This window comes from Alligator sinensis, unplaced genomic scaffold, assembly GCF_000455745.1.
Source record: "Alligator sinensis unplaced genomic scaffold, ASM45574v1 scaffold685_1, whole genome shotgun sequence".
In the NCBI taxonomy this organism is placed as follows: domain Eukaryota; kingdom Metazoa; phylum Chordata; order Crocodylia; family Alligatoridae; genus Alligator; species Alligator sinensis.
The window spans coordinates 46,467-67,708 of NW_005842336.1; the positions used below are offsets into that span (position 1 = coordinate 46,467).

General features: G+C 44.4%; 1 protein-coding gene across 8 annotated transcripts in view; it reads right to left on the reverse strand.

Annotated features, from left to right (window-relative positions):
* Positions 1-4,212, reverse strand: part of ENTPD4 (ectonucleoside triphosphate diphosphohydrolase 4) — a 13,293-nt gene extending 9,081 nt beyond the window's left edge. For 4 of the 8 annotated variants that reach the window (XM_006028700.3, XM_006028697.3, XM_006028699.3 and 1 more), the window contains exons 1-3: positions 4,113-4,212; positions 2,400-2,512; positions 1,379-1,576 (exon numbers count right to left, since the gene is read on the reverse strand). In XM_006028700.3, coding sequence (XP_006028762.1) covers positions 1,379-1,576; positions 2,400-2,464 — 263 coding nt within the window. In that variant the 5' untranslated portion in view covers positions 2,465-2,512; positions 4,113-4,212. The other 4 variants (XM_025210144.1, XM_025210141.1, XM_025210142.1 and 1 more) reach the window with 4 other exon arrangements.
* Between the last annotated feature and the right edge of the window lie 17,030 nt (positions 4,213-21,242).

Sequence of the window (21,242 nt, forward strand, 5' to 3'; positions counted from 1 at the left end):
TAAACCCTTGTTCTCTCCCTTTAACTCTCAGTAAGCAGTTTGCCTACTAGGGGCTGTGCGAAACTTTGGCAGGCGTTTCGTTTGTTTCAGCACCCTAAACACCAAATCCAAAATGAAACGCTCCAAACCATCTCAGAAACTAAACGAAACAATCTGAAATGTTTTGGAAATGCCCCTGGGACTATAGTTCGGTGTAGCCCCACAACTCTCCTTTTGAAGTGCCAGGAGGCTGGGGGATGGAGCCAGGCAGGTCAGCCATAGAGGCTTCTCCCCTGGCTCCCTCCCACCAAGGCAGAGGCAGGCACAGCCAGAGGAGCCTTGGGAGAAACCCCCACGGCTGCCCTGCCCTGCCCGGCCCCCGTCTGGCTCCAGTCTTCCAGCACTTTAGCATAAAAGAGCCCTGCACTCACCGGCTGTAGCAGCAGTGACCAGGACCTCTGAGGGCTCATGGCAGAGCCCCCCATGCAGCACAAAGCAGTGGGGGGGCAGCACAGCTCGGCAGGGTGCTGTGCATTGTCTGGGAGCTGGGACCACTGGGGCCGAGGGGTGCCGGGCTCCCATTGACTGCTGGAGCTGCCCAAACAGCGCACACCATCCTGCCAAGCTACGCTGCACCTGCACAATGTGACAGCTGCAGTGCGGGTGCCAAGCAGGGCGAGGGGCGATCCCTGCTGCCCCACGAGGGAGCTCTGCCACAAGCCGCCAGAGGCCCTGATTGCCACTGCTGTAGCTGGTGAATATGGGGTTTTTTTCCTTTTTTTTTTTTTTTTAAAGTGCCGGGAGGCTGAGGCCTGGCGGGGGATGGGGCTGGGCAGGTCAGCCATGGGGGCTTCTCCCACAGCTCCCCAGTCCAGGGAGAGGCAGGCACAGCTGGAGGAGCCATGGGAGAACCTGCAGCCGTCCAGTTGTGCCCGTCTCTCCCCAGCTGATTCGAATCTCCAAAATCAGCATTCAAACTCCGAAACAGATATGGTTGAATCAAAACGGACCAGTGATCCGAAACACCGAAGCAACTCACTGTCCTCCGAAACGGCCGAATCCAAAACTGAAACAAAACATAGCTGTTTCGCACAGCCCTATTGCCTACCCATCCCCAAAAATAAAAAAACCCTCAGAAATCTTGCTTATAAGACAACTTATGAGTTATCACTGTTACTCTCCATGTGTGACAGGTCACCTCATATTAGTAAGTTTTAGTGATAACTCTTCCAAGATGTTTTCAGTTGGGAACATCTTAAATCTCTGATCTGTTTTTCCAAGCTACTACATATGGTCCAACGAACCCAACCTTCATCCAATGGCTTACATCGTTTGAAATAAAATTGGGGTCTCTAGATCACGTTCCTCTCCTGCCCTCAAGACTATGCTCAGTTCTCACCTGTGAAACTTCTTATCCCGGTATGCACGCCCATATTTATTCCGGAGAACAACAAGGGAGTAATACAGCAAGGAGACAGCAGCAGCGAGTATACCAATAACAACAATCTGTCGTAAAGTGGTGTTCAATATGCGAGGACATCCCACTGGGGAGATGCTGAAGTGCCAGGAAGCAGGAAACAAACATGAGATGCTGATCCTGAAACACAGAGAGAAATATTAGCTAAATTAACTAATCCACCCATGAGGTGGTTGGTATTGTCCTCAATGGAAAAAATAAGGAAAAAACAAGAGGTTCATTTCATCTCCACAGTTAGAAGCACTAAACTTTCTAATACCAGGGTGAGTTTAAGATTTCTTGGACCCTGGGCTCAAACTGTACCTCTACTTGATTTGTTATTGGACGATTTGTTCCGATTCTCACCTCCCCATGTTGGGAAAATCCAAATCAGGACAGACAGAAAGCAGAATTTACTGGTGTTCCAATATCAGCCAGATATGCCAGATTTATAAGGCACATAGATCCTCGGCAGAGCCACTCTTCCTCCATTCCTGTGCGACAAAAATGCTAGAGATATTAAAGGGACATTCCTGTCAGAGACTAGTCTTGTAGTTTTCCTTGCAAGAGCCCAAATACAGCCAGATATTTATTGAACTGGCCTTCATGCACACCTTGCAATGCATCTGCACGATAAGCTCATTTTTCACAGCAAATCTTTGGCAGTAGCATTTCTCCAGCAGCAGTGGTAGCCTCCCAAACAAGTAAGTTTTGACTACGTTAGCTTGGAACTATTATAATAACATCAACATTTCAAATAAACTGCTGTCTCCATAGGCTTAGTGTATGAGCAACAGTTTTTGCATAAAGATTTCTTCACAACTGATCCCAAAGAGCTTTAGAAACCTTACTCTCCAATCCTCCCCCAGGATCTGCAGGGCTGGAAGTTATGCCCACACTGATGTCCCTGAAGGATTAGAGCCAGAAACATATACTGTACAAATTATGGGCAAGGAACACTTACCATCGAAATGCAGCTGTCTCTGGGATGGAACACAGCAGCTGTAACACTGCACAGCAACACCACATGAAAAACTCAGAAGAGGAAGTGCCGAACGACTGCGAATCAAGTTATAACTGCAGGGAGAATTGAGGGAGGCAAAACTGGAATTTGATCTGGCTACCTTAGTTAACACTTTAATAAAAGCAAACTGCCCATCAGCAAAATCTTTTTTATTAATCCTGCTACAAACAAACACCACTTACAACAGGAAGAAAAGATACTCTTTTGTGCATTTGACATCATCTTTTATATCACTTTGCCTGTTTGTATAGATTTACATCCACATAGAGGACTTTAACTTTTAAATATTATTTTGAAGCCACAAAAATTGGTATAAGAACAAGTAATCAGAGGCTATACCTCAAATGACTTCCAGGTTTTGGGGTTTTCTTTTTTGGAGTGGGGGTGCAACATTAGATGTACCTAGAGGTCAAGTTTCTGAAATGATAAATTTACACTCATTTAATAAATCAACTTGAATTTTTAACTCGTGTTTATAGCCACACGTGCCCAACTTGACCTCAGCCATCATTACACGGACAAGGAAGGGGATAGGACAAGTAGTAACGGGCTTGAACTGCAACAAAGAAAATTAAATGTCAGCAAAAACGTTTTAGCTATAGGAGTGGTTAAGCCCTGGACCAGGTCACCCAATTACCAGATTACCAGGTGCCAGGATGTTGAATCCCTTTCAGTAGAGGTTTAAGTGCTGGTTAGACAGACACGCAACTGGGAGGTTTAGACACAGGGCAATAATGTTCCTGCTTTGAGCAAGAGTTAGGCTAAATGACCTCCCAAGGTCCTTCCAGGCCTCTTTTTCCAATTCAGCCACCAATAAGAATTTGTAAATCCAAATACCTTCAAGCTCCGAGAGACTCTGGAGCAAGGAATTACTCTTGTGGTATTTTAACATGCTCATACCCGTATTAGGTTTCCCCCTCTTGGGCTCAAAAAACCAAAGAGCCGTCAAAAGACACTGCACCAACTAGCACCGCCCCGAACCTCTAACCACTTCCAACACCTCATCGACGTAGTTACCATCTCACCTGCCTTGGCCATGAGAAGGTATCTGCGCTACCCCAAAGCCACTGAGCAAGAGCAACTGCAAAATACTACTCATACTCTTTTTTCTCAGTCTGCTTTCAGCGCAGCATCCCAGGGCACGAGACTCGGGGACGGCCAATTTCTCAAAGCTGGCAGAGCCCACGGCAGAGAGCGTGGGTGCTGACTTGAACACGTTTTCCCGTTCCTTCCACAGAAGGCAGGCATGCGCCCGCAGGCAGGTCAGAGGAGCGTGTAACTCATGTAGCCTGCAAGTTATGCGACCCCCTCTGCCTGAAGAAGGGCGACTGCGCCCAAACTTTTAACCAGCTACTCCCTTGATCAAATAAAAAAGCTCACATCTACCCAAGGGCTCTTGCCTGCCTGCCGGTGTCCTTTGGCCATCATGGCTACAACCAAAACCGTAACTCAGCCCACCAGCCCCAACTTACTCCCCGTCGCCCCCGACCGAAGGGCTCTGCGGGCCGCTCAGGGCTGCCTGGGCCAGGCACCGCTCCGCTGCCTTCCTTGCAGCCCTGCCAGGGCATGGCGGGGGAAGCCACGTGGGCTGACGTTCAAGGCCCCGCAGGGAACCCAGGAGTCCGAGCCCAACACCGCGCCGCCCGCGCTCACCTACGGGTCCTGGCCCGGCTCGGCCTGGGCCCGACGCCGCCCGAGCGCATAGCGACACCTCAACCATTCCAACTTCCGGGTCCTCTGCCGGAGGTGACGTAAACGCGCCGGAAGGAGAACACCGCACGCTGAGGTGGGCGAGCCTGGGGAAGGCGGGGCGGCAGAGCGCATGCGCGGGGGGCTAGCGCTGGTAGGGCAAGGGCAAGGGCTTGGCCTTGGGGCCCTAGTGCAGGCTGCGCAGGCGCAGCTCCGTCCAGGCAGGTGACCTGTGGCTGCCATTCCCCCTAGCACAGCCAAGCCTTGTGCACGGGCACTGGCTCTGCAGCCTCTCCTTGCTCTGTGCCACTCTGGGGGCCATGGCTGCATGCTCAGCAGAGGCCCTGTGTACTAATCACACCAGTGCCAGGGCATGCAGTGCTGCTCAGGCCTGTTGTTGTGTGGGCCTGGAGCCACTGAGGGAACGGTTAACCCTTCCTTTAATCGGGGAGGCCAGTACAGGCACAGCCGTTCATTCCCTGGGATAGTTGAGGCCGACACAGGCCCAGGAGCACGGGTCAATGGTTCATAACGAGGTGGGGACACTGGGCAGGTCCTGCCAGCCACTGGCCCTCAAATGAGTCCAAAGAGCCAGTGGATGGTGCCCAGTGAAACTGCCCGGAGGTGTGGGCGGATGAGGGCTCAGTAAGTCAGGGGCTGGTTTCTTTTAAAATCATCAGTGATGGGTTTCTTTCATTTTTGTTTGCTTGTTTGTTTTCTGAGCCTATGGAGTCCCCTTGAATTTATTTTTCATGCTTTTCTCCACCGAGAGAGAGGCTGGAAACATAATTTTGTAAGTGAACCAACAGTATCACAAATATTTGCCTGTTGGGTGTTTTTTCTTCAAGTCCCAGCTTTTGAAGATATGCTGTGTTTATATATATACATACATATGTATGTATATATACACACACACATGCAAGTGTACATACATGCATGTGTATATATACATATGTATGTACATGTATAAATATATATGAATGTTACACTTTATATATAAATGATCTTCAGTGTGTGTGTATATACACTATATACATATACATACACATTTATTGATTTGTATATGTGTATGTATATATGATTTGCAGTGTTATGTGTTTACATATACATACACATGCAAATGTGTATGTGTGTGTATGTGTATCAAGATGGCAGTGCCACACACAAACGTTCCAAAAAGGTCAGACCCCTCTTGCAACTTTCGTATGGACAATGTTGCATATTTTGAAAGCAATATAAGTGAAATTCTAGCCCCATCAAACTCAATAACATATTGGCTTCAGAGGATTTTGTTGTGCGCTGTTCAGACCATATCCTGACAACATTTCCATGCTTGAGATGCTTGTATATAGAAGCACTTGTAGGATTAGACCCAAAGTTTTGAAGCTCAAACTGGATTGATTTGACTTAACATACCAGGAGAACCTTTCAGTTACAAATTCAAGTGCAACTTAACAAAGATGTTGTCCTCCCAAATACCACTCTACAAAGTTTTATTCCTCAGTTTTTATCTGCCAGTCCACCTGAAGTATACACATTAACCCAACTAACATGCAGAAGGCACCCATGTAAATGTCAGTGAGTGCAACTCTGTTCTATTCCGCAGTTGAAGAGACCATTAAAATGGAACCAAGGAAGAAATTATTGAAGACAAAGACTGGCAGTAATGTTAGCTTTTCAATCATGCAATTTCAATATTTCAGGTGTTTGACCACATTTCCTGGGTCAATGCTGTCTGTGAGTCTTTCTATCAACAATGGACCTTTTGTGCATGCTGGACCTGATAACTGCATAACGTTTACACTCCTGGCTGGACTGCATTTGATAAGGTATTTTTGTTTTTCTTCATATCTATTAACTGGGAATGCCAGAAGGTGTAAGTTGGGGAGCCTGCTAATTAGCAGACAACTAAAGGTTTTGTACATTTCATTTAAGATTAAATGGAGTTGCCTTTGACTTATTTTTACAAGGAAATATCTGAGGTCAGTTTTGTATAAAACACGTCTTGGGCACTCTATCGCTGACATGGACAATATAATAGGTAATTCCTAACGGGAATTATAGAATATGGTTTCTAAGAACAGTTATAAAACAAGTCATAGTGCATGCATGCTCAACTCAAGGCCTGGAGTAATTTTATTCTGAGCTTAGATCTCATGCAAAAATCTTTTCGCTCATCAGCTGCCAAATTCAATGGGACTCTGCATTTAAGTAAATGTACCTACTCTGTTTTTTGCTGGAGGACTCACTGTGAAACGAGCCCCAGAGATAGATTTTTCAGCTAACCATGGAGGACTGCATTAGAATCTACACTAGACTTCTGTTTTAACTCCCACTATTGCACTTCTGTTGAGAAAGGCCGAGTAGCGGTAGGAGCAATGGACTTTCTAATATGGACAAGGTGCTGGTATTAACACTAGATCTATCCAGAAGCCTAACCTATAATCTGTGGGGGTGTCAGTCCAGTTACAAACCCATTGAACTACAAAACCAAAAGTGTTCCACATTCTATTCCACATTGCAATTTGTGATATTTGATTAATTAATGTTCCCAGAGCACTTTGAGTTTCTCAGATGGAAGGCACTATAGAAGGAGCAAGCAAGCTAAGAAAGTACAGGTTGGATGAATGGACTGGAAAGTGAGTGCAAAACTGGCTGAATCATTGGGCTCAGAGGGTAGTAATCAATGTCTAGTTGGCAGCTGGTGTCAAGTGGTGTGCCCCAGGGGTTGGTCCTGAGGCTGGCTTTGTTCAGTATTTTCATCAATTACCTGGAATACAGGATGGAGTGCACCCTCAGAAAGTTTGCAGATGACACCATGCTAGGAGGAGTAATGGATACACTGGAGGGTAGGGCTAGGATTCAGAGAGACCTTGACAAATTGGGAAATTGGACCAAAAGAAATCTCATGGGCTGCATCCACACAAGTGTGGACATTTTTTTACCCAGAGACAAGAAGCAGTGGTACACTTTGTGCCGCTGATACTTGTCGCTGGGGAACACCTGTGCCACGTGCCCTCTGACGTACAGCAGGTTCCCTGGGTGGGGTAGTGGAGGCTGGTATCAGCAACTGTGCTGGCCTCAGCAGCCTTACCTGGGGTCCTGGGGGCTTCTCAGGTTGCAGTCTTAATGATCCTGCCAGCTGGCCAGGAGCCAGACCCTCTCCTGGGGTCAAAACCACTCACCCCCCCTGCACTGCTACCTTGCAACATGGAGAACACCTGAATGTGAGGTGTGTGGTGCCACAGACGAGTCTGCCGTGCCACATACCGCATGGCCATGCTCATCTGGACATGGTCATAAGGTCCAATAAGGAGAAGTGTAAAGTCCTGCACTTAAGGTGAAACATTCACATGCATTGGTACAGGCTGGGGACTGACTGGCTAAGCAGCAGCTCTGCAGACAAGGACCTGGGGGTTACAAAGGACAATAAGCTGAATATGAGCCAGCAGTGTGCCCTTGTTGCAAAGAAGGCTAATGGCATACGGAGCTGCATTAGCAGGAGTGTTGCCAGCAAATCAAAGGGAAATGATTCTTCCCCTCTATGCAGCACCAGTGAGGCCACATCTACAGTACCGTGTCCAGTTTTGGGCCCTCCACTACAGAAAGAATGTAGACAAATTGGAGAGAGTCCAGCATAAGGCAACAAAAATGGTGAGGGGGCTGGGACACATGACTTCAGAGCAGAGGCTGAGGGAACTGGACTTATTTAGTCTGCAGAAGAGAAGACTGTGGGGGGGATTTAATAGTAGCCTTCAGCTACCTGAAGGGTGGCCCCAAAAAGGATGCCACTGTTCTCAGTGGTGGCTGGTGACAGAACAAGGAGCAATGGTCTCAAGTTGCAGCCAGGGAGGTTTAGATTAGTTATTAGGAAGAATTTTCTCATGAGGTGGATAGTAAAGCCCTGGAAGAGGGAGGGTGTGGAATCTCCATCCTTGATGGTTTTTAAGACCCAGCTTGACAGAGCCTTGAGTAGGATGATCTAGTTGGGGCTGGGCCTGCTTTGAGCAGTGGGTTGCACTAGATGAGCTCCTGAGGTCCCTTCCAACCCTAATTTTCTATGATTCTGTAAGGAGAACACTAATTGAGTTTTAAAATGTATAGTCAACATAAACTAGCCCAATACTAGCAGTTTCAGAATAGTGAAAGTTTTTTTTTTGAGGGGAGGGTGATGTTTTCAGTCAAACAGTGTTTGCATTCTTACCCATTTGCATCACTGCTTGGAGTAGGTCTGTGTATTCAGCTGCTTTGTTACCTTCCCTGGGCTAGAAATTGACACAGTGACCTCCCTCTGTTTTTTCTGTGGTGTCTCTAAACATGACATCTCAACACTTTAACCCTCTTGGAAACAGTATGGCAAACTCTCTTACACGCTGGAATTAATTCCTGTCAGGATTCCTCACTTCTGTTTGCTCAACATTAAACCTGCCAAGTTACCTTTGCCAAGTCACTCTCCCTAATTAAGCCTCAGTTTGCCCATTTGTAAAATAGGGATAACTGTATTTACCTTCCACTGAAAATAACGTGGAGATCCATTGATGAAGTGCTCTACATCAGAGTTAGGTGTTATTTATATTAATTTAGACACCTATCCAGAAGGAAATAGACTGAGACCCACCACATTTTATGGACTGCTGGACAAACATCAAATGGTAACAATATTGGTGCTACTGGCATGGGCAGGATTGACCCAATAACCTGGAGGTTGAATCCCTTCTCTAATTTATACCCAACCAACATAAACATCAGGTGGTAGCAGCTATGACTTTACTTATGGAGCAGTGGCAAATATTTACCATGGACTATATACACAAGAAGAGGTGGCCTGTTTGAAGCCATGTAGTCACAAAGAACTTTACAATGTTTCCCTGAATCTGTTGCGTGAAGCATGACATGTGCTATATTGTAGCTACATACAGCATCTTCCCCATAGAAGGCACTGTAGCTTGTTATATGCAGCACTAACAGGTGCCAAGCAGTGGTGGGTTGATATAGGGCTTTGTAAAGCAATATTTCCCTAGAAGGCTTTAGCATGTACGGGCTTTGTTAAACTTCATATCTGAAATTCTTCCAGATCAGTCATCTGGATAATGTCTTTTCAACAGGGAATCAACACCCGTTATAGTCTAAAGGTGCTTGTATGTGTTCAACAAACACACGTCCTCCTGGCTACGTGAAGCCCAGAGTGTAGGGTCCTTTCAAGAAGAAACAACAGTAGGTTTATTTAAGCACTTGTGTTCTTAGCACTGGCCCCTGTTTTTTTTCTTTTGATTGCCCTGATCTAGCATGCTGTCTTGGCTACTTGGCTTATGTTTTCCTCCAGCACCAGTGTTTTGGGGGGCATTTTGGCAGAGCAGTTAAGGGGGCTTCCTCTGGATCTGCAAGTGTGATTTTGAACCTCACTTTTGATATGCACACAGGAAAAAGGGGTCTGAGGTTAATCAGGTAGCCTCAAGTTATCAAGATAACGTTTCTCTCCTCTGATGCATGCTAGTAGGAAGGATACATCCTTCATTAGCAGTGTTTCCTAGATTAGGTATTACAGCTAGGGGTCTAGTGGTCTGGGTGCTCTTCTTCCCAGCATCCCCAGGGGCTTTGTCTGTCTGTCAAGAGCTGTCATTTCTCTCCAGGCCCTGAAGTCATCAGTGATAAATTAACCTAGCCGGTACCAGATGACAACAAAACAGATGCTAGCAACTTTCTGATGACTTTTATCATAAATCTTTGCTAGAACAAAAGCTGTGACACTAGAAGGAATGGCCAAGGTTGTTTGCCACCTAAAACCATTACAAAACTGTAATGTTGGCTCAAACCATCTTTTTTCTCTGCTTGTCTATAGTAAGAAACTAACCGAAACAATACCAAGATGGGCTTAGGAGTCTGGATTTTGAATTTGCAAGCCCAAAGCAGGTAGGTGTCCAGATAAAGAGTTCTGATTTTATTCCGATTCAGTAATAGGCAAGCTTTGTCCCAAACTATCAGCCCTCAGGTCCTAGCTTCACCACATCAAAATGTGCCTTAATTTGGTTTGAGAATGTTATCATATATTGTAGGCCAACTACTGCTCTCCCACTCGTAACTGAGCATTCCATCATTCTGGATTTACAGCAGTGTAAGTGGAAACTGAACTTGGGTTTCAGTGAGAACTGAAGATATTTAGCACATCTGAACACCATGAGATTTTATTACCATAGGGGCTGCAGGTACTAGTCAAGGTCAGGGGGCCATTGTACTATATGCTGTATATACATGTAATAAGTGGCAATGCCTGCTCCAAAGAACTTGCCGTCTAAATAGAGGAGACAAAGAGTGGGAAGGAAATCACAAGCCCAGAGAAATGAAGTGATTTGCCTAAGGTTGCACAACAGGTCCTAACCATTACCTTTGATATCTTAATATGAATGCAGACACTTAACTTTAGGCCTCTGAGTTGGAGAAATTGCCCTATATGACCTACTTGTGCAGTCCAGAGGTGTTTTTATCCCCATTTACAAGAGGTAAATAGAGCTGTCATGATTTACTCCCAATCATACAGACAGTCAAGTGTCAATGAAGAAAAGAACACACAGGCATAGACTCCCCTTCTCCCAGCCAAGCTGTGAGACCTACTTTCCTTTCTCAAATGTGAACATGTGCTTGGAGCATCTGTAGTAATAAATGGGACTTTGCCAACTGGATTTCTTCACCTGCCCTGAAGGATAAACATGTTCAGAGATTGGAAAACAGCCCCATCATAGAGTCATTGAAGCATCACTGCTTAGTCCAGATTTTAGTTTGTTAGGACAGTGCCCCAGCTCCTCTGCTTCTAAAATATATGGGTGTTACCTGAATCCAGGGACAATCTCTTTAGAAGCAGAGCCATTAACACTCAACCCAAAAATAATCTAGGAAAGAAAGTACTGCTTTGTGTTACCACTAAGTGGCAGTAAAGCTTTAAAGTAGTTGTGTAGTATCTGCTGGAGGAAATATTTTCTTCAGAGCTAAAATCACCTTTAGATAGTTACATGAATGTGTGTTAAATTCCTTATGCACACAGGTGTGGTATAGAGAGGAAAATATGATTGCTAAGAAGGTATATGCTGGGGCAATGTTGTCTTCTCCATGATTTTGCCATTTAATGTATAGATTGGTATGTTTGTGATAAGGTGAGTAAATACATACTAATTAATTTTATAACTCATCATTAATAAATAATAATTGTTCATACAAATTACCAGCTTTGTCCTCAGCTGGAAGATGTGTATTTCATAGCAGCGAAAAAATTGGTAAAATTCAAAACTTGTCAAGTTTTTGAGCCATCTTAGAATTTGAAACAAAGGGTTTTATTATGCTTGAAAAAATGTCCAGATGCTAATATTTTTCTCTTTGATTACTCAGAAACTACTTCTGTTTTTACACCTCTGTTGATTTAAATGTACCCAGTCAGAGTACTGAAATTGCATACAAAGCATAGCATACAGCAAGCATTTTTTCTTCACAAACTCTTTGTACAGGAACGTATGCAGACATTTTTTAAACTTCCTGAAATAGAGAATCCTAAAATTAATGGGAGACAGGTGCCTAAATCCTATAGGCACCACTGAAACTAAGCAAACAACTCTCCTGTTGGCTTACAACACCATAGGGTTACTTGAACATCTTTTAGCTTAAACCCTGTTAATCAGAAGTTTGGGACAGGAGGCTATGTTTGTATTTTATCTTGTTTCTTCTCTTCTCGCTCTTTTTCAGTTGATGTATTAATCTTCCTGTGTCTACATTTACAGTAATTAATGTAATGACTCATTCATTTTATAGTCTTGTAGTCTGTAATTAATTCTTACATCACTGAAAATACAACTTGCTTTCATTATCATTACACTTTCCCTGTTATTTTATGCTTGGAGTCTCATTATATTGTATTGTTTGGGAAAATTTATTTGTCTGCTTTAATTTGGCCTGGTTCAAAAGTGCTTTCAAATCAATAGGAATTGTTCTGTGAATTTTAGTGAAAGTTGGATGAGACTTGAGCTGTGAAATTCATTTATTAGACCACTTGCCGTTCCTTTTGGTTCTGTGTGCTTAGTTACATAGCATGTGGCATACAGGAGCCTTCAGTCTGTATGAATAAAATTGCTTATTATAAATTATTGGCCAAGCCTGTACACTCAACTTTCTGTATCTGTCTGTGTGTATGTGCATACCCTGGCAAGTTTTGGATACCATATCTGATCCATTCCAAAATTTTCAGGAATGTTTTACGCATCAGTGTCCAAAACCCTACTGGTATTTGGGGAAATCAGAAAATCATAAGGAAGGAAATAAGGAGATACACGAAATGTCTACAATTGTCTACAAATGAAAAGAAAATGTTTGATATCTCCAGTTAATACCTTCCAATATAACAGTGCCCTTGTTTAGCAATGTTTAACATGTTGACAACTTAAATAATTTCTCTGTCCCAAACCAAATTGAATACGGCGGGAATCAGAGGATCTGGTGGGAAGGAAAGGAGGCAACGGGCATCCTGTTTCTGATATAGGGAGAGAATGGGAGACCCGAATAGGGGAAGAGTGGAGAATGCAGGGCATGAAGAACCTCTGCCGGGGATAAGATTTGGGGGAGTTTCAGGGAAACTCAGGAAGAGAGGAGAATGGAATAGTGGCACACAGAGGCTTGGTGATGTGGAAATTCATGGAGTCCTTGATGACATGGAGGAATGCAGTAAGTTTAGTCCACACGAACTACAGAGTGCTTGACCCTCTATAGTTAACATATAATAAATACTGCACATTACTGAGATACTCACTCAAACACAGGATGGATTCTCCTTCCCCTTACACTGGTTTTATACCAGGGTAGTTGCATTTAGCAAAACATGTGGCACGTATTTAACTATAAGCACAGGCTTAAATTTGTTAAGTGTTTTGCTGAGTTAGGCTGGATTACTCGAACGTAAAGTTAATCATACCCCAAATTGCATGCCTGAATTGAGGTCTAACGCTGGTGGAGTTTCTCTTAAGTCCTAGTATAAAGGAGAACAGAATCAAACCTATACAGCTGGTCACCAAAACATCCATCTACCTCTGCTCCTCCAGACATTTTTTACTTTAGAAAGTTTTGCTGCCAGGAGTTTGTTTGGCTCATAGCTGCCAATGCGGCGATGTCACCAGAACATGTGCACACTTGACTGTGCCATGCATATCCACTATGAGAGGTTGTGTTGGCAGAAGACCCAGTGCACTCTGGGTAGGAGCCCAGGGCTTGCAGCTGCTGACATTGCTATGTCACTGGAGCATGTCCACACTGGCATTTTGCCGGTAGCACTCTGTTGTTCACTGAAGGCGTGTGTCCTCCGGGAAGCTGGTTCTGTTCATGGAACAGATGGAAAGGCTTGGTTTCAAATTGGAGTGAGGACTCATGCAGACCTGTGGCCATGAAAGGCAACTTCTGATGACAAAACTTTGCCTGGGCCTTGGCTCCCTGCCTGGTTCCTAGTGATAGTCCCACTGTAGAAGGGTGTGGCAAGGAAAACATGAAGACAAAGCTCAAACACTGCTCTGAACATGCCTATAATAATGCTGCAATGTACAAGTATGAGTCCAGGAAATTTTGCTTGCTTTTCTTTTTATAAGTATTTCTTCAGGGTATCAGAACTTGCTCTCCTTTAGTCTATGTCCTGAGGCCTTTGCCCACAGATGAGAATGTCCAAGCATCAGGATGAGGCTGGAAAGCTTTTTCCTTTTGATGTTTTTAAAGGCGGGCAAGAATTTTGAATGAGGCACGACTGCAGACAGGGAACACTCGAAATGGTGGGACTGCCAGTTCAAACCAGTTATGCCTTAACTGACTTGCCAAGGCATTAAAGCACTTATTCAAACTTGCTCGCTCATCATAATAGACAGCCTTTGTTCTCTACACTCATTTGGGAAGATTATTTACCTGTTTATACTCATCAGCAGAGATCATTTTGCGTGTTCAGCTCAGATGATGCCCAAATCAAGCCCCATTTTCTGGATTGCCATAGGAAATGCACGGTATTAAGCCCACCTTTCCATGGATTGGGGAGGAATTTTTCAGGAATGAACTTCATACTGTATCCCAGTTGCCTAGGGGATATTAAATGTGGGCATGTGAGTGGATGTGTATACTTGATCGTTTGAATCTGTCCAGACAGCAGGGGTTGGAGAATGTTATGTGGGTCAAACTGCATGTGCTTGCAAAAAATTATTTTGAGGGCAGGAGAATAAATTGTACATGGCGGGGGGGATGGGATTTTTTCACTTAAGAGATGGCCACCTGTTGCTATGCAGAGTGTGACGCCACAGTTACATATCCTTTGTGTAGACGTTTTTCATTCAGTGATCTCTAAGCAGTTGACAAAGGTGGAGGAATTTTATTACCTCTATTTTATGGATGAGGAAACAGGCTCAGAGCTGGCTCTCCACTCTTCTCTCAGATGGCCATTTCCAAGGTTCACTGTGCTTCTTCATTGCTCTCGATATTCAATGCAAAATACTGCCAGATCAGCATGGTAATGCTTTACTCTCACAGGTGTCAGTGACTGCACAAGGCAGTCAAGAATCAGGGCCAATATTTAGCAATAACTTGTACCTTTATTAAAGTGACTTTAATACCCTTGAGGCTATGCACAAAACTAGCCTGACTTGCTACCCAACCCTGAAAAAAGCTTCCACTGGGTGTTTTATATCCTTTCCTACACTGTCTACCCTCATTTTATCATATTGCATACATCTGTACAGCATTAGCTTAACTCTTTTCCCTTCTGGTACAGGCAGCAGTTGTGTCCCTTGCTAAACTCATTTCATTTCACTTAGATTGAAAACGTACCTCAGAGAATCAGATTGTGGAGTTGGTGTTCCCAGTGGCTGACACATGTGAGCAGTCAGCAGCTTCTCCCATAGACCATTATCCTATAAATGACCCTCACACCCAGGCAGAACCACACTGTTGTCATTGATTCAGGTCATAGGACCAGGGCCTTAGTTTGGTTTTGAGAACAAAGTTAAACTTTAATATAAGGAAGTCTTGTCAGTGTGAATTAAAACTGTGATAATCCAGCACTCAGTGGTTTATTAGATGTTCATTCCTTCCTTCCTTCCTCTATTATAATAGTCCAAGATTTTCAAAAGTGACTAGATATTTTAACTACTCCAATTTTAAGGCACCCAGCTAGAGACACCTTATAAAGCCCTCATTGGCAGACAGTGGAGAAAGCATGCACGTGATCTGGAAAACTGGGTCCTTTCAACCTTCCTCAAAGATCTTGGACATGTTAAACAATCAAGAAGAAAGGGTCAAGTCTGGTATGAAACAGGTAAGGAATGGGACTGTGTCTCTCATTTCTTTATGGAAACCAGATGTGACTCTGAGAAGCCAGCCATTTTTTAAACAGACTTGCTCTACATCAGGCCAGAGCTGCAAAGATAACGTAGGTAGTCCATGAAATGAGGTAAAGTTCTGCAGTCAGTGGGCTTTTTACACATATGCTCTTACAAATGTGTGCTTCTTCTCCTTTTTCCTTTCCCTGTCACACTCACACAAGCATGCACTCACAGTTCATTCTCACTCTTGCACAGACTCAAGACTCTGCATCTGTAACTCTCACAGGCTTTGACTATGTTTTCACTCTTGCAAAAAGGCAGGTTTTCCCTGTTGGGTGACTGGCACACATTATGCATAAACATAGAGTCTAGGCACTTTAGATGTACCTCTAGGTGAGCAAAATGAGGAAAGCACTATGACCTCCTACCCATGGTTGGCCTCACCTACTAGGCCTCCCAGTAAAACTAAAGTGCTTTTTTCCCCCTCTATGTTTGTACGGGGTCACGAATGTGGATTAATTGCTCTGTGGTAAAAACCGAACTTTTCTTAGCAGTGAAGAAAAAGCCTCCATCTGTCTCTCTCTCTTGTACGCAAGTGTATCTTGACTGGCAGCTAGAGCAACTCCTTTCACCTTGTGTTAGTGGCCAGGAAAGCCTATTAGTTAGTAACTTGCATGTAGTACTTTTTATCATATTAGCCACCAGAAATTGCTGAGCTTGCTGCTTTTGAGCAGAAGTGGAATTGGGGATGTAATCGCAGGAACTTACTTTTACTTTAGGGAACTTGTCTTTACTATAGCTTGGGTGATTGGCATCTAGCTGTGAATGCTGGGTTAACCTAGTGTGGGGATGAGAGCAGTCACAGTGTGGAGCCATTATGCAGCTAGTATGTCATGATGGACCGGGAGTTGGGATGAGATCAATTTAGTAGGGAATGTATTTTAGTTTCTGTCAAGTGCGGATGGCTCAATATTCTCCAGCACAGGCTCTGCCTTGATAGGCATTTCTCAGTGGAAGCCACTCTTCCCTAAAGCTGAGAGAGATAGTTAGCCATTTGAACTATATAAGCTCAGTCTGCAGACAACCCAGTGGCACAGATCTTGGGAATTCTAGGACAGAAGAATTATAGCAAAAAGAAAATCGGGTTTCAGACTGTTCATGGTCTTGCTTCAGTGAATGCAAGTGCTGATAAAAGAAGTTGCAGTGACATCTGGGCACACCAACATCCCCTGTTCATGTCTAGAAAGCAGCATCAGTACAAGCTTCCTCCCATTACTGTACTGCACCTGCCAGTGAACCCTAGCCTCTGATCCTGGTTCTGGTCCAAAGCCCATGAAAGGAGAAGAGAAGAGTCTCATCATAGTTAAGAGGCTTTAGATCAGGGGTGATTGCATCAGGGGCTAAGAGAAAAGCTCATCTGTCTTCATTCCATGTTCTGCCTATTGGGACTGCCAGGATGGGGCCAGTTATTTTTTATGTCTGGAAAGCGCGTGGGTCTTGACAAAATTCCAGAGTTCAGGGCATCCCGTTGGCACTGACAGAGCATTATGTGCCGGCAAAGGTGAAAGATACCCAGAAATATGGGGAGTGCTTTGCTGAGCCGAGATGTTGGCAGTTGGGGCAAGATAGCAGGTGCTCATGAATCAGCAATTCAGCAAAGATAATGATAGTGCCCTGTGGGACACTGGCTTTAGTACACTTGTTCTTGCTTTCCAGTGATTTACGAGCAACAGCAGTAACAGTTACTCTTGTCTGTGATGACCCATGGATTTTAACATGTGTGAGCAGGGCTTCAGATGGGCATGAACAGCATGTGATTCTATTGAGGCCATAAGGACCATGTTTTCATTCAGGAATCATCTGACAGGGATGTGGAACAGTGGTTTCTAGATGAACCAGCAATAACTAATGCCGTGAAACTTCTTTCCTTCCCTACAATGTCTCACAGACACTACCATGTTTGCCGGCAGAGTAGCTACCCCCATCTGCACCAGTGTAGCATGATGTGTAGTGGTGCAGTATCTGCATTATTGCAGATACTGCTGCGCAGTAGCAAATCATGTCTAACCTGGAGGGTTCCACCAGTGTTGCTATGCCAGGAGCTAAAAAACTGATGATAACCAGGAACTGGGCAGTCCTTTTGGCTAAGCCCCTTTACAAGCATGAGGACTGGTCCCTTCTGTTTCCTAGCCCCTCGCTCCCAATTGCCTTTCACAAACTGCAGAGAGAGGAGGCTCCTTTATATTTCAGACATAGACCCAGGTCCAAAGCAGACATGCTCAGAGTGTCTTGATAAGGATTCAGAATTTCAGTCTCCTGGGCCTGAGGTGTGGAATCTGAACTTAGGGAAAGTCCATGTCTCCAAAGACAAGTCCTCTGAACTTTAATTGAGAGTGATCTCCTTTCTGTGGGTTTTCTCAGCCATCCTATAGAATTCAATAGAGAATCTGTTCTTGACTGAGGGCTGGTTAATACAGCTTGTTCCAAAGATGTCCTCTTTTATTAGATTATGTAGTTTCTGGGAGGAATTGCTATAGGAACCTATAAGTTTTGTCCCTGTTAAATTCTAAGGAATTTACTAGGAAGCAAAGGCAAAAATGATGTTGTTCTGGCCTCTGTTCATGGAAGAGGACCTCCTGTGGTACATGTGTTAAGGTAAGAAAGGCTTATTTTACCAAACACATGAGGGAGAGGTTCATATGATGTGTGAAACTGGTGGCTGACAGTAGGGGTGAGGTTAGTTACTGCAGCTATGTGACTGCAGGAACAGGAGATTGGTGGCTGTAGCATGCACAGGATTTTATGCCGGTGGGATAGAGGCTATTTGCTAGATGGTGTGTGACCAAGGTGGTGATTTCTTACTCTGCATCATGCCAAGCCATCAGATGCTACATAAGAGAAGCAAGCTGAGGATCACCAATAATCCCAGAGGCCACTTGCTGTGCAGCCCTCCTCCTGCATCTGCTTTGCAGCTGTTTCCTAACTGAGCCTGACAGGAAAGCAGTTACTGTAACTATTAGCTCTGGGGAAAACCTCCAAAGGAGCACAGTCCCCTGGTGCACCCATCCTCTTCAGAGACCAAGGGACAAGCAAGAGTGTGTGTTAATAATTGCTGAGGCCATGTAGAGAAAACAGCAGAGCCACCATGACACCATCCAAAAATAAAAGCCCTGCTTCAGGCACATTGGTTGGGAACTAGAATGTAGCTTTAGCTTTGACCACACCTCTTGACCAGAGTTTAAACTGGTCCTGTTGGTCACATCTGGGTGAGCTGATGAATTAGTTACTCCAGAAGCTAAGCGTTTGTCTAAAAAAAGTTAAGTCTGTAATATTTGAGATTATGAAGAAAACTAATCCAAACATGTATGCCTGAGTTTGCCAACAGTCTGAAGCCTAGTAATAAAAGGAACGAACGACATGTTTGTATGGTAGTGCCCAGCTATATGCTAAATGCTGTGTAGATACAGTGGCACAAACAATACCTGCACATCCAGGAGCAAACAGGTTTCTTTTACTGGCATATTTTCAGTTGTAATGTAATTGAGATGCAATGCCTGCCCCAAAGAGCATTGTAGTCTAAAGAGACAAGACTGACAAAAGCTGGAAGGAAAGAAGCAGCAGCGTTTCATAGATGGAGAACTGAGTCACAAAATGAAGTGACTTGCCCAAGGTCACAAGGGAAATCTGTAACCAAACAGGGAATCTCCTGATTCCTGGCCTGCTGCAGTACACACAAGACCATCATTCCTCTTCTGTTTACAGTTATAAATCCATTATGGTTAAATGTCAGATTAATTTCAAGGCTTTTCAACTCTGAATCTTGAGGACCCTTTAATTTTTAAACTCCTAATCATGGCATACCAGCAATTAGAGTAGCTGAACATCAGGTTGTAAAGATCTGCAGCAGCTAGGGAATGGTGCTTCATTTTGGCATCATCAGTGGGAGCAGCTCGAGTTATCATCACTTAATAATATTCTTTCCTGACTCCTACTTAAGAGAAAGATGGAAGGCATTGTTTTAGCCTCTCGTCTCAGCAAACAGGAAGGCTCACTAATACCAGCTACATCACTAAAAGATAAACAGGCACTGACGCAATGGACAATGTGATTAAGTGCGACCTTATTGACTCTGTTCATTATTGCTCCCCATTTTGGTTACTTAAATGGGTAGCTAAAGGAAGTGAAGTAGTTGAAAGGCAAGAAAAAGAGAGAAGAGGAGCAGAGGCTCAGCTGAGATAGAAAAGTAGGGCCTGAGTCTGTATTGAGCAGTCATTCACACCAGTATAATGTGTGCGTGAAATGCCTTGCCTCTGAGATAGCAACGTGTGACACTTGGCATCGGTGCAGGGCTGTCAAGAACTAGGCCCAGAGAGAGTTAAGAGATGAGTAGAACAGAAAAGCACAATGGTGGTGTAGCTACCCCTGGGAGGTGATACTTGTTGTCCCTGGTATGATCCAGCCTGAAGATGGTCCCAGGAGAAGAATGTATTTGTCCTTGTGAGGGTGATTTTTGAGATGTGTTGAGAAAATTCCTGTTTTTCTCTTTTGAAGCTGTGAGATGCTGCTCTCAGGGGTGAAACCAGCTCTGGCAGACATGGCACTGGCGGAGCTCCAAGGGCCAGGCCTTCAGAGGCTGTAAATTGATACCTCTGTGTCAAAGCCAGAAAAACAACGTTGATGTATGCTAGGTGGAATAACTGACCTTGCCCACCAATTTCTGTTCTCATATATGCTGGTTTAACTGGCATAAAACCTCTAGAGCCAGTGGAGTAACTCTAGATGCGCATCAGCATAACCAAGAGTAGAAACTGGCCCTAAGGGTCCAATTCAAGTCAGAACTCCCCATGATTTTCTGCTGATGTAAATTGGCAGTTCTCCCTGAAAGAAGACAGCAGGACAGAGTAAAGGACTTGCACACCCAGAAGCTTTCAGTGTTATTGTTGCAGGACATCTGACTGCCCCTCTCTCCAAACCAGCTCTCAGAGACTTCTGTGGGTAATTAGATCATCCCCTTATTACACAAAAGGCCTCAACCTCATAGGCATATCTATTATTCAAGCAGGAAAAAGAGAAAGGCCTTGGGGGTGTGGTTTTCCTCTCATACTGGTGAAATTCCAGTGCATTTACTGCTGGCTTGCATCACTGTAATTGAAAGGAGACTCATGGCCCAGATCCTCACCTCTTGTGCACTTTGCTACTGGACCCCTGGCACTCAACAGAACCAACCTTTATTTTTGTGTTAAAAAAGGAGCTGTCTTCCAAAGTCCCCCTTGTTAGTGCTGTCCTTTGGGGAGGCTGTGTGTGTGTGTGCATCATGGGTGGGAACCTCTCTGTCCATAACACATCGACAGATAAGCCAGTCTCCTGCCAATACTATCCTGAATATCTGGCTACTGAATGGATGGTAGCAGGCAGATACAAACTGAGGACTGGCTCTGCATACATTTGTGTTTTGGGGGGATGTGTACTTTCATTTATCTTCTCTTCCCACACTTTTTTGCATAGTTTTTAACCTCCTTTGTGTTCTGGTTCAAAAAGCAGATGGGCACCTCTTACCCTTACTTGCCCCTGCAGTCAGGCACTCTTAGCTTTGTCCATTATTATTAATATTCTTTGTTTACACACATTAGCATAATGGCTAGGAGCACCAGTCATAGTCCAGGACACTTTTTGTGTGAGCTACACAAACAGAAAATACTAAGTACAGACAGTCAAAAAGCCTGAGGCTGAATCAGTTCAATCTTCGCAGGTTAGTCTAATCTGTGTAGATTGA